The 14,900-nt window shown below is 29.5% G+C and overlaps 1 protein-coding gene across 1 annotated transcript in view; it reads right to left on the reverse strand.

Moving 5' to 3' along the window:
• Nucleotides 1–4,533: 4,533 nt before the first annotated feature.
• LOC111677477 (nephrin) overlaps nucleotides 4,534–14,900 on the reverse strand; it is a 138,433-nt gene continuing 128,066 nt past the window's right edge. Inside the window, exons 10-18 of the mRNA XM_046955322.1 lie at nucleotides 10,512–10,665; nucleotides 10,174–10,311; nucleotides 8,968–9,132; nucleotides 8,476–8,763; nucleotides 8,087–8,368; nucleotides 7,555–7,978; nucleotides 7,259–7,425; nucleotides 6,270–6,458; nucleotides 4,534–4,625 (exon numbers count right to left, since the gene is read on the reverse strand). Coding sequence (XP_046811278.1) covers nucleotides 4,549–4,625; nucleotides 6,270–6,458; nucleotides 7,259–7,425; nucleotides 7,555–7,978; nucleotides 8,087–8,368; nucleotides 8,476–8,763; nucleotides 8,968–9,132; nucleotides 10,174–10,311; nucleotides 10,512–10,665 — 1,884 coding nt within the window. The 3' untranslated portion in view covers nucleotides 4,534–4,548. The remainder of the gene's footprint in view (nucleotides 4,626–6,269; nucleotides 6,459–7,258; nucleotides 7,426–7,554; nucleotides 7,979–8,086; nucleotides 8,369–8,475; nucleotides 8,764–8,967; nucleotides 9,133–10,173; nucleotides 10,312–10,511; nucleotides 10,666–14,900) is intronic.

Genomic DNA, 14,900 nt, shown 5'->3' on the forward strand with positions numbered 1-14,900 from the left:
TAACCAAATCAACAATTTTAAAAGATATTCATAAAGAACGATTGGTCATAGCAGTCTTAAAAGACTAGTCTAAGGCGATTGCTTTAAAACAGATGATTGTTGAAACTATGAGATAAATCAATTATCAATATATTGTAGTATGAAATATAATATTTAATGCTAAATATCTCATTAAATTTTTAGTTTGTTTTGCTTTTTAATGTTTCAAAAAACAAAAAAAGAAATATTTTTGAAGCATATTTTAAAAATGTTTACGACGTTTATGACTTAATAAGCATATTTGCGGTTTCCCTGGTCATTACCTTGTTTTTGTTGGTATAGTTTTTCTTACATTTCTATTTTGTTTTTCTTCTACTAAAGATATATTTTTCTCTACTGCAACGATATTTTTCTATATCTAACTCAAAGCTGCTTTTGTTTTTATTCACTGAAGTAGAATCAACTACAAAGTCCGAACAAACCCCAAATAACAGTGGAATCTAGAAAACTGCACACATTTAAAGCTAAGACTTTTCAGGTTTAAAATTGTTTTGCTCCTTAACATGATAACTAAAAAAATTATTATTTTAATATTCCTTTTAAAATTAGAAATAATAGTTATTTTAAGAAATGCTCGGTAGGATCTGAGAAGAAATATATAAAAGAAACAGTAATTAGAACTTTTTATAAACTCTATTTTTATGTACTATTTTTGTTCATGACCTAATTTATTATATTATTTTGCATTACTGTGCCTGTTATTGTGGTCAAGTCTAAAAGATAAAACTATTTACTTTTGTAAGTATCAACAGCTAACTGAGAAATGTGTTAAAAGAAAACAAACAAATACACACAGTTACCCAATAACTCTGGTAATATATACAGGCATATAGAGGGACAATACCAAAATATACAAATTTGCAACCAACTACTGACACAGAGGATGAAATGCTATTCTCGTAATAGTACGAGTATAAGCTAGTAGTAGTCCTGTAAAACCTATTAAAAAATAACTTGTTTGTTATTTAGATTGTTTTTTTAACCTTCTTATATAGTTTTTGTTCTTATTTAAGTACTTGTATGTAAGAAAAACAAAACTATTAACACATATACACAGGCTGCAAAAAAAAAAACACATGTGTGTAAATACACTTTTGATCATAATGCTAGATAGACTTCTTAAATTTGAAATATGTATTTCAAAGAGAAATCTAACCAAAAACTTAAATAACTTTTTTGAAAACAAAGCATACAAATCGGTTCAGAAGAACTGGCCTCCGGTATGTTAGTGTTCTAGTCTGTTAGACCGGAGGTGGTGGGTTCGATTTCCATCTGAATAAATGGTTAAGCAGAGTTCAAAATCGTAATTAGTTGTAATTCAAAAAAATCTTATTCAATTTCTCATATTTGACAAATTTCATTTCAAATGCATGACTATTAATAATAATTTTCTGAGGCCTGGTTCCTGACCAAGATTCCTTATACGATATTTTTGAAAAAATCAGTTTTAAGTTAAAAATGGTAAAAATTCATTGGTACCAAGCCTAACTTAATTATACATAATTACATAACAAAAATTTGTTTGGTACATAATTGTCAACTAATTTTTCGAACATAAGTGTTTATCTGTGTATATTTACCCAATTTAGTTGTTTTAGTTCGATTTAAAGTCAGTAATTCTTGGCTGTTGTATGTATTATTAATACAGTAAGAAATCAATATAATGGTCATATGACACACTGCTCAAAATACAAGTGAGAGTGTTATGGCATCAGAATGAGTGGTACTCAGTGTTGTCAAGAGTTATGTCAAAAAGAACTTTTACATTCTAAATACCCACCAAAAACTTACATTGAAATGTAATAAGTAAAAAGCTGACATCTGCTTTTCAATACTTATTCATTAATGTTAATGAATAACTCACAAATAACTGAGTAAATATGTACTTACACAGAAAACCATTATTGAAAAGTAAGTAGTTGTGTAAGTACATGTCATTATATCTATGAAAAGAATTGTCAGTAGAGTTTTAGCAGCAAGTACATATTTTAAACAGAGAGGTTGGCAACACTGTTGCTAATAAAAATACATAGACAGGAGAATGGAGAAATAGAGATTTGTATTCTAAAATAAACACATTAGTGTGCCTAAATATCTAAGCTATTCTTATTTAAAATTAATATGTATGTATGTGTTCAAATGTTTGTATGTATTTTTTTGTCAAGAATTAAAGGTTTAGTTTTGTTGTTTTTTTTGTTAACAGTATTATATACATATTGCTTGTACTTTTCTGTATGTATGTGCTTGAATAAATATGTAGTTGTTTAAGAAGTTATTTTTTCATTTTTTTTAATTTCTTGCTTATTTATTTAGTTGTTGTGAAGGATATTTAATTTCCGGATCATAGAATTTGCAAGAACAAAATATAGAATTTTCCTATATTAAAACTAACATCCCCCAAACACACACACATACATACATAAGCTTTACTCTTGAGTAGCTTTTTGTTTTATAAATTATTAAAATTGTAAATTTAACTTTTTGTGTTTTTGTTGTTAAGGATTTATTTGTTTACTTTTGCATTATAGCTCGTATAGGAAAATATTTATAAATTTAAATCTAAAATGCACAATCAATTTATACACACACACACAACTCAAAACAAATGTGTGGCATAATACATTGTGGGCTTAATCACAAGAGATGATTTGACATCGAAGGCTTTAAAGAAGGAAACGGAAGCGTGTAATAAAAGTTTGAAATGTATTATAATTGATAAATTTTAAAGAAGTTTTAAGTATAAATCATGTGAAAGGTATTGAAGGCTATGTTAATAAAGTTCGTTTATCAATATTATAATTCAAATTGTTTAATTTAATATATTGGGTTTATTTCTGGATCTAGGACCATAGTAATACTTTTATTCAAATCGTAGATATATTAACGTTGGGGAATCATAATTAGGATATGTATTTTCGCCAAGGTCTAATTAACTCCAACTTTATAGAGGCAAAATTGTTTTCAACAGACAGATATAAGAGTAGACCTAGCTGGACCGTTTTAATATTTATAAGGACTCATAACATGAAATTAGTTTATATTGCAATAGGTGTATATATCAAATGATGGAAACAAAAAAATACAAAACTTTAAAAAAAGTGTTATTATATCCTGATCTTGTTTGAATTTTTGCAGAATAAATTTCTCTTACCTTTTAATTAGTTGTCTATTTCTTTTGAATCAGTTTTAAGCATTTTGTGCTAATATTTGTACATTTTTTTTCTAAAAAATCGTAGATAATTAACTGACCTCAATACAGTTGTACAACTACTAACTACAAACTTAATTATAAAACATAGATTAAATGATAAATACTTACAACGACAAAAATATGAATGAAAATAAAATTAAAACAAAAAAGAAAATAAATCACAAACCTTTTTTTCGCCTTTGATGAACAAAAAACCATGCCACCAAAGCGGCATTAACCAATAGAAAACCAAAAGCTGCTAGTGAAATGCCAATTATGACTAGATTTGGTGTATTTGAATTTTCAGTTAATTCAGCTGGTAGCAATTCTAGACCTTCTTCAGGGATTTCCGTCCGTGTGAAATGAAAAATTCACACACATACACACGCATAGATACATTCAAATAAATTTAGATACACAGACAGACAAATGAATGTAGTGCAGCAGTTTATGAGCCAGAAAAAAATAATACAAATGGTTTGAAATGAAAAAAAAAAAAAAAAATAAAAAATAAAGAAAAATAAAAAATTATAGTTGTTAAATAAATTTTGTTAAAAAATGTTTTTTATGTTTTTGAAGTAAATACGAAGTTGTTTGATAATATTTAAAAATTTAATAGCGTTAAAAGTTTAAAATTCGAAACTTATCTCAAATTTATTAGCATTTTTTTCAAACAATAAGAAAATGATGCCGGAAAAATATTACTTTAGTGGGTCTTATGCATAATTAATTGTCAAATGCTTATAGAACAAGAGTTTTATGAACATTTGTTTTAAACACTTCTGATAAATTATTATGAATAAGGAATAATGTATTAATTTATCAAACAACCCTCGTAAATAATATATATTGCATATTAAAGAAAAAAGAAAAAAAACAATCAACTAAAACAAACAGCTGATTGAAGGAGTAAAAGATGAAAATTACAAAGCACAAGTGCACAAAACCAGATTAGCAAACTCAAGGGAACAAAAAGGAAAAAAAAAAACAACAGAAAAAACAAAACATCTCCTTTACATTCTTCACTTTGATGCTGAACTTGATCATCCCAGCAACCAAGTCAAGAACATTGACGATGAGCTGATGCTGGTGGCAGTGGTACCATTTACAAAATATAACAAAGATAATGATGACGATGATAATAATGATGAAACTGAAAATATGCTCCAAATACTAATAAAATAGAATAAAATGAAATAAAAAATAAAATACACACAATATAAAACATACATAAATATAAAGCTCATAAAGCGCATCACGTGTCGAGGTGATTATGAGTCCTTTTCTCATTTTCCTTATATTTCTTCCTTTTGATTCACTTATTTAACAGATTTTGTTTCTTTTTCTAATTTTTCTCCATCAGGGAGTGAAAAAAAAGTATAACGCAACGTAAATTCTGCCATAAAATCAGACAAAATTAGCTAAACAAAATAATGAGGCATGTAAATAAAAACACACACACACACAAACTAAAAGGAACTAAATAACAAAAGCCAAAAGGATGTTAAGCAGAGTAGGGAATTTACTGAATACACATATATACATACATAAAATATGGTTGTTGTAAATTAAAAATAACCCCTTTTTTGTAAAAGGAAATTCATGTTCATGTTAAAAGTTTCCTGGTTGAGTTTTTTTTTTTTGTTTTCTTTACATTTTACACTGTTCTGTGTATTTGGCTTACTATCGAATGAATTATTTAAAATTCAGTAATAAATTGAATGTATAAAAAGACAGAATAATACAGAAATTACTCTAAAGTCAAACAGAATTTACTAAAATATTTTTAGTAACTGCAAAGATGTCGAAAAAAATGTACAAAACTAAAAAGTAAACGGAAGTATGGCAGACATTATTGTTTTTTTAATGCAACTACCGTTCATATTTATAAATAGATTTTGTATATTTATGTAGTACACATTATGAATACAGAGCTATCAATATAAATGTATTTTATGTTCATAGCCAAAACAAAAATTACGTAAAAAATTACTTACTTTAACTTTATTCCTTTTTTTCTTGTAAACAAATTGAAATTTTTAAAGTTTAAGGACAAATCACAATAAGGATTTTCATTTAAACGTTTAAATTTAATTATTTCGTGACAACTCTTTCTAACTAAATTCTGAGAAATCGATATCAGAGAAAGGCGACTATATTTCTTATAAAACATGAGTCGTTAATTGTTATAGAAGTTATAGAAGTAACAAGCCAGTTGTAATTAAATTTTGTGGTATTATCCATTTTTTGTTTGGATAAAATTTTCTGAAGGGTACCCTTTATAAGAGTAAGGTAAAAAATATCACTAAAAAGTAAAAATAGAAGGCGGACCATTTGTGTTCTATATTGTAATACCAATTTGCAATCTATATTGTATCACCATTTTGCGTAACATCACAGGAGATCATTTTATCTGGTGAATGTACCCCAAGTGGAACTCTGGGGTTTTATTATCGATAATAGATAAAAGAAAACCAATATTAATAATATAATAAACTCGATTACTGGGTTTTAAAGTTACTCGGTGTTGTCAGATGTTCCTCAATTCTTGTTTCAAACATTTTTGTATTAAAATTTATATAAACTGTTTGGAAATTTTTAAACTTTATAAAATAAATAAATTGTTATTAAAAATACTCTCTGTGGTAAAAGAATTGAGGTTAACTTATGTAACTAAACATAACAATATATACTAAATAAATGTTTGATTAAATAGTTGATTTTAGCACAAATTTTTCTTACGTTTATCGTTTGTTTTATAAACATGTTATGAAACACATACATATTTTCCTATATATAGAAAAGATACTAAATATACACTTTTATTAACTTTATATAAAAAAATATTTATACAATATAGTTATATACATACATTTACATAGCTAAATATACAATCATACATAGTTAGACTAACTAATCATTATAAAATCAAATTCATTATATGGTGGGTGTGTGTTTTTTCTTTTGCTACTAAAAGTAGTAATAATAAATATGTATATATGTATGTATAAGTATTATAATAATAATTTGGATACAGTACCTCGTTTGAGACGCTTTTGATTACGTTTATGCAGACAGCAACCTATGATGAGTATATTCAAAGCCACTATTGTTATGCCAGATGCTACACCAACCAACAGCAGTAGACCCGAAGAGCCACCCAATGGTGTGGCACTCGTCGTAGGAGGTCCACCCAATGATGAAGCTGGCTGTGATGGTGGCGGTGCTTCTGTAGCGTATTATTGAAACAAAATTTGTATCCATACAAGAGTAGCAAAAATAAATGCAGCATAAAAGACAAAATTAATAAAAAGAAAATAAGAGAGCAGAGGGAAAGAAGAGGAAAAGGAAACACAGACACACAATGAAATATTTATGTATGTATATACTAAACAAAGTATTTTATTATATGTGCATATACACTGTATATAAATGCATGTAGTAAATGTTATAAATTTTCATATAGTACTACACACACCTACATACATATATATATTTAATAGAGAAATTTCATTAAATAAAGTCAAACGATTCATGTTTGCCATTTTTTGTCAGTAACTCCATAAACTGTTACTGCCAAAGAATGATTAAAAGTGTATAATACTGGTCGAGAGTTCCTCTAGGCTGCAGCGGTTTTAATTTTTTTTACTAATTGTTAATGGTGTTATTCCAGTTAAGTTAGAGTGGGTGTAGCTGGGGTAATGGCTACCTTAGAATGAGTTAGCTCATAAAATGCAGATGACGCGACCAATAAATCAATGTCTTTAGCAATTTGTTGTTTTTGTTCCTCATTGCATCGTTGGTTTTTCAACCTAGTTTTTATAGACGTGGCTAATTTGTGCACTTTACTTTTAATGCATTATACTTTTAGTCACACATACACACTTACTCACACATACCATGCAATTATGTGTATTTATGTGTATGTAATATACCCCTGTATTAGCTAATTGAGTTTTGACTTAGTTGTTGTTTTTATTTTTTCATTTTGCTATTTTTATACCCATAAATGAGAATGAATAGACTTACCTTTTGTATGGGCTTTTTGCAGGTCAGGCAAGTATTTGCTCTCACCTAAATCATTGTATGCCATTACCGAAAATAGATACAATGTATTCATTTTAAGGCCATTTATGGTCAGTTTATGACTGTTTGGTAGACCATCAATATATTTGTATTGCTCACGATTTGCCTCTCTGTATAAGGAAAAGAAAACAAATTTATATACAATCCCATAATGCAAAAGAGATATGTGTTTGTTAATGAGAACAAATCCATTAGCTGTAGATATGTTTAAATTAAAAAAGAGAAAAATTTAAACTTACCTAAAACGTACTCTATAAGAAGCCTTTATACCTCCATCAAAGCCTGGAGTCCAGGCTACCGTCACAGAGTCGTGGGTGACATTTAAGATGTTCAAGCTTAAAGGTGTATCGGGTTGTGACGTTATGTCCAAACGTACCGTCTCAATTGCCTGGCCCAGATCATTTTTTGCCACACATTCGTAGGCTCCATAATCGGCAGGAGCAACCTTTTCTACAATCAATATTGACTCGTACGTCAGAGAGTCGATTTTCTTTTCTTCTACTTCGTATTTATAGGAACGATTAACTGGCAAATCTTTACCTTCTTGGCGCCATATAAACTTAGGTTTGGGTGATGACTGAGCACGACAAGGCAAACGACCACGTTCACCTGTACCACTAGCAGCTCGCAGCAGAGTGGGTGATTTATCAATTTCCGGTGCAACTATAAGAGCGTAAAAATAAGTAAAGAAATTATTATTTATTTTTATATCTAGTCGAATAAATGTTGTACTTAATATTTATGTAAGTATATTAAACGTGTTTTACTTACATTTGACTATCAGCAAAACATCGCGACTAGTGGGATTGGCAACACGATTATCAGCAATGCAACGGAAATTACCAACATCTTCACGTTGAGCATCTTTAATGTGTAAATACGAGGTGCCATTGGCAAATGTTGATGAGGTTTTTATGGTCATATCATAGCCCAATCTTTCCCATTTTACGTGATCCTCTGTTAGAGGTTTACCCTCCACCGTACACGATAACATGGCGTCTTCACCGGGATTGACAATGACATTTTCTGAAACCGCTTTTATGGTGGTGCCATCTACACATAAACACCAAAAAAAGAAAAGAAACAAGATTAAATAAACAATCAGATATGGTAATGCAATGTGCAACTTTGTATGTATGTGTGTGTTTAAATTTACTTACATTCTACTACCACGCTGACATTAATGCGAGCTGTGCCTTGGGAATTGCGTGCCTCACACACATACAGCCCGGCATCATTGCGATGCAATTTTGTAAAATTCAACTTGGAGCCATCGGCAAAGATGCGTGGCTCTGCCCCATTAACAGCACTGGGTATTGTTTGACCATCTCTTGACCAAGTGTAAGTAATTGACATGGGATTGGCATTGGCCTGCAAGGCAACCAGCAGTGATTCACCCTCTACACCGACCGCCGTCGACGAAGGTGGTGGCACAAATTTGGGACGATCTAAACATGAGCAGCAACAATGATATCACAGCACGAGACGACAAGACAAGATACGAGTTAAATAAAATTTATACATTTCCTTAAAATTCACTTTTGATGTTGCACTCACTCAGTCGCTCAGTCACAACACAATGCAACAAAGCGGCAACAACAATATTCAACTTTTCAAAAGCAATGCAAAGTAAAGCAAATAAAAATACTTACACAGCACATCCAGGCTTATGGCTTCATGAACACTACGCTGTAGTGCCTCGTTGGCACTTTGACATGTGTAAACTATGCCGTTCATTTCCTGTGTGATGTTTACTTTAAATTCCAACGTTGAGACGGTACCACCCCAAAGACCAGGCTTAGACGTATTATTTATACCTAAGGAAATGAATGACAAAATAAAATGTGTATGTATAGAATAAAAAATTAAAAAATATATATATAAAGGACATACAGTCTTAGTAAGAGTGTAAATGAGGAAATAAGCAAGAGGGAGAGAGTGTATCAGAGAGAAGTATGTTAACGGTGATTGCCACATGGAAATTGTGCAGACAACAGGACTTGTTGTGCAAACGTATGTGTACTAGTAAATACGTTAAAATGCAGCATTTACAAATGTGTGTGTAAGACTACAGTTAAAGTTACTAAACCGGAAGTTTGCGTAAGTACATATCTTTTTTTTAATTTTTGTGCTTTTTAAAAAATACAGCAGCATCAAACATCCGCCTTGAAAACACTATACATTTTTACATCTACATACATTTGTACAATGTATATGTGCATGCAAATGGACGGACGGTCAAATAGAAATGCAATTGTATAGGAAAGTGTTTACAGACAGACAGGCAGAAAAATAAGATGTGTTATGGTTGTTGTGTCCTAATAAGTGAGAGTAAGTGCAATACGGATACTCACAAACACAACACGTTTAGGTTTAGGTTTACGCCTGTCTTTACTAACCGACCAAACATCCAGGCCAAGCCATAACAGGCAGGCATTAAGTCAGCCAAACATTCAGCCAACCTACAAGTTTGGCCGGCGCCACTTTTTGCTACCAATTCAAAAGGCATACATACATGAAAACAAGCGGACTTTTAAATTTTACGTAAACTAGTATTTATGTGGCATGTGGCCACACCACTGGTTTATTCTTTACACAATTTTTTCTTGTGTTCCGTTCTTGGGATGGTTTTTTCCCATTTGACAACAATGACAATCCTTTGAACAACCCAATAATTTGGGCACTTTTCCAGCTTAACAACAAACGTTGCTTCTTGCATCTTTAACAAATTTGTTGGCTTCAGACAACACAAGCAAAAACACTCACACTCCGCTTATACTACCACTCACTTACATACATATACGATAAAGATGGAGGAAAAAGAAACCTTTGGTTGTAAAGTGGCATTTAAAACTTACCCTCAATTGGTATGCCATCCTTCCACCAGGATAATTTAGCAGGTGGATTGCTAGAACTAGAATCACAAATTATAGTCGCCTCTATGCCTGGTTTCAATTCTTCCGGTTCAATGCGTATCTTGACGGTTTCGGGGGCAACTGTAATTATAATATTTTTTTTGTTATGTATGTGTGTTTTTTCACTTCCTGTTATGTATTGTTACTTTTATTCTTATTGTTTTCTGTTTTTTTCTTTCTTATTGAATAAAAAATTAATATGTAAATTGATTTGCCAGATTCTTTCCTAAGGAATCTCTACAACAATGTGAGTGTATGTATAAAGAAATTGATTTACTTACAATGCACGCTTAATGTGGTTGATTCAAAAAGTGGTATTTCTGTGGCACTATTTGATGCCTCACAACGATATTGAGCTTGATTATCGGTTACATTTGCCAGAATTGTTATTTCAGCTGAAACAGACTTGTCGGCAGTGCGTATTACAGAGTTTATCTAAAAATTAATTACAATAGAAATAAAAAATTAAACTTAAGTTTAAATCTTAAAACTTAAATAGCGTGTAAATTTGATATTGTAATAAATTAACAAACGAATTAAAATTTATGGGTTTCTTTGTTGCCAAATGTAAATTTTTTCTTTGTAAATACAAAAAAAGTCTTGTATGGAATAAACTTGATATTTTAAATTTGTTTATAGAAATGTCGTTATGTATTATTGTTATAAATACAATTATATGTTTTATCTATATAGTTATTCATGACGTTTCATTTGCATAAATTTAAGAACAAAAGGACAAATTACTGCAAGAATTTGTGATTTATTATATTTTGAAGAATATTAATATACTGATATGCTAATAGATGGAAATGCTAGTTAATTTAATTTTTAATACAAACATACACAGATATATAAAGCTCTACTGAAATAATCAAAATATACCCGACAAAAAAAATGCCTTGTCAGCGCAACACATATTCAAAACTCTCAATCTTAAGGTACGTTCAGACGTATCAAACATTTGACCAAAAAGACATAACTACTATTTTTGTAAATCCATTTTTGATTCTACATGTGAACCCTATTTCTCGAAACCATTGGCCTTTAAATTACTCTATATAACTCCACTTACATTAAATTGTTTCAGATGTTGAGTATTATAAAAAAGTGGAAAGTGAACAACGGAAATGAACAAGTTCATTTTTATTGAATAACAAAAACAGAAAACGTTTTATGTGCACTATAAGAGCATGTTGTTATTGCAGAAAATTTCCGCAAGGGTATTTTAAAATAATAAACGAATTACATCACGAAGTAAAGACTACAGACCATTAGTCCAACATAATTAATATTTCACTCAATAAACAATTACAAGGGTACAGCATCTAAATTACAATCCCAGTGAATGAATGATGGTTTAATTATTTAATATAGCCCAATGGAGAGGTTTGAGATCTCATAGATTTAATACATATTGTGACCACACATACAGACAAACAAACAAATGAATGAGAATAACAACTATTTAGTTATGTATGAAGTTGTATCAAATCTATAAATTACCCAAATTTATTTAATAGACTCACGTAACATAAATTTATGAAAATAGTTATTCGTACGTATTTACTACATAAGTAGTTGTATAAAATACAATCAAGATGTATCTTGTTATTTGCTGATTTGCTTATGACACTGGGAAATGTCAAAACAATTACTATAGAAATATTTCATATTTAATTTCTTTCAGTATCCAAGTCAGTAGTCAGTGTGACAATAGTAGCAATGGGGATTATTATTATTATTAATGGCCAGCATTCTTCCATGCATACTTACATAAATTTTGTACATTTTCAGGCAATTTTTATGTTTATCTTAGTTATTTTGGAATGCAAGTATTTAATTGTATTAAATACATTGTTTTCTTAAATGTGCATACATAAATACATACGTATGTACCATGTATGTTCTATGTACGTATGAGTACTTATCCAACAAATAATATAAATAGTTAAGATTTTCATTAAATACTTATAAACGCACATAAACAAAATACGTAATAGATACAAATATTGTTATTTACATGCTAACAAACATACATAGGTATAAATGTATGTATTATACCCCTACACATGTTATAAATTGACAATATTAATGTTTAGAAATTTTCAGAGATATTAAGAGAGAAGCTGTATGCTTTTGTTTTTACTGTAGGTGCGAAGTTGTTTGTCGATATAATTAACAAGGATAAGGAATTTTAATAAAACTTTAGTATAAATATTATGAAAACTTAAATTCCACAACAGCAACAAAACAGGTAACTGATGCGAGTCAGTATGAGTATGTGTTTACAACAACTAAATATGCATTTAGTTACAAGTAACTAAATATAATCAAACATATAATATAAATATCTCAACAAACCAACACACGAACACTTTCAGTGACACTCAGAGATACCCACATACATACATACATACATACATACATCTTCTAACGCATGTTTATATGCGTGTCAATTATGTGTTTGTGTTTTAGTATTAATTTTTGGTCTCCTAACTAAATGTGGTTCTTTTTCATTTACACCTCCCTCGATACCTTTTCTCCAAAAACCATAAAATTCTTGTCTACATCTATAACATTAATGTTTTTATGTTCGATCCAATGTATGCACGTATATGAATGTATGTGTTTAAGTTTAAGAAAACTATCTAAAGTATTTCGAAATTTTGTTAGGTTACTAAGTAGGAATGTTTATACAAAGCTTAATATGTTTAGAAACATATGTAAGTACATAGTAAAACTAAATGAATATATAATACATACATATGTATATCATACATACATACTTATATATACATCAGGCATATAAATTATCCACTCACAGCTATGTAAAAACATTAGGTTTGCGCCAATATTAAATTAAAATTGGTGAAATACGAAAATATTTAGTTTAGTTATGAATTCTTGAAACGTTTGTCTTGACAGCAATAATTTATTCAGGGCTATAAATTTGTCAAAAAACTTTTCATACTTTCATATATGAAAATTTTTTCTATAAAATTTTTTTCCACATTTCATCGTACGTCCTAAACTTTTGCTTTGTTCATTAGATTAACCTAATTTTCGAAATAAAACCTTTAATTGGATCAATTATGGACCAAGAAGTACCGATAATATGGGGTAAGGCCAGTTATTGAAATATATTTATAAATTTTGGTAGAGAATTTTCAATTAATACAAAAACCGATTATGTCGTATTTCATTGCTATAATCAGTTATGAACATTAAAGTCATTTTCTAAATTGTGAGTTAGAATCATTAATAGATGAAGACTTATCTATGCAAAAATTTATCTTTATAAAAAAAGATTTAAGGCATCAATGGGCTATGTAGGAATTATATGTGAGGTAGAGTAAATTATGGATTGATTCTCATAAAACAGAGTATGCATTTTCAAAAGTTTTAAAATTTTCCTAAGCTTTATTTGTAGTCCTCCTGTATAAATTTCATTTCGCGCACAATCGTTCTAACGTCTTTGTCTTTATATAACTAATTATTGGGTTTTGGCACACTCATATACATAATTCAATCTATAGATTTAAACAAACCTTATTGAACTATAGGGGTACACTCTTAAAGTGCTTCAAAGAAGGACGAATTTTTAAACATTTTAAATTTGACTGCTTGTATCATTTAAATCTAAAAATCATTTAAAATATCAAATTCGGAAAGCCTATTGATCATAAATTTAAATATGAACAATATTCCCCAAAAAAAGGATATAATTGTGCTTATAAATCAGTTTAATTAAGTTAAAATTTTTTCTAGATTTAACCATATACCAAATTTTATAAAGACATACTCTTTTTAACAAGTTTTTTGGATCTCTGTACAAGTGAAGTAGTTGAAAATTCATAATTAATTTTTCAAAGCATTAATCGACCTTGTGTTGGTAAAATTTCCAAAATACAACATGACTTTGACGTAGAGTGTAGCTGTATGTAAACACGTGTGGTTTTTAAATAGTTTCTAATCTTATATGCAGGTGTGTTTCTAAGTCCAAGGTTTAATATTTACTTTGTGAATGTATAACGAACTGGGGGTTTTTAAGATACACATTCGTTCGTAGTATGTTCGCTCAGACGATTTGCTATTTTGTGTTTTTGGAGTATGTCGTCGTGTCGACGTCGTATATGGTTGTTTGGTGTCAACTATACTTGAACTTAATTGTCATTTCAATTCTTGTCCAGCATTTTCATACAACTTGTCTTGTTGTCTAGTTGAGGTAGCTTGATGGGTGTGGATGGGTTAGTTGGTTGACAACTGGAAAGTCAGTTTAGCTAGTAAGAAATTTTTACTGCATCGCACTACACCCAGACAGACAACACATTTATGCATCTACTTCTAAAGAATGTTGTCATATAAAAAGTATATAAATTTTTGGTCATAAAAACACAAAAATGGTAGAAATTAAAGGTGACATCGTTTTTCGAGAAAAACAGGTATAATAATGTTAAACAAGGACTTTTCTTCAATAAGCATTTACAAATACAAGTACATGTATGTACATACACATAAGTTAGTTTCGGTCTATACTAGACAACAAAAACTGTGAAATTGCAATAAAAAAAGTTTACAATTTGTTTCGCTCCTTTTTAGGTATCAAGTAGAGTAATAGTTGTTAAAAGTTTATGTGTCCTTTTTTATCACTTATCATACAAACAAAGAGC

Source organism: Lucilia cuprina, chromosome 6, assembly GCF_022045245.1.
Source record: "Lucilia cuprina isolate Lc7/37 chromosome 6, ASM2204524v1, whole genome shotgun sequence".
Lineage (NCBI taxonomy): Eukaryota > Metazoa > Arthropoda > Insecta > Diptera > Calliphoridae > Lucilia > Lucilia cuprina.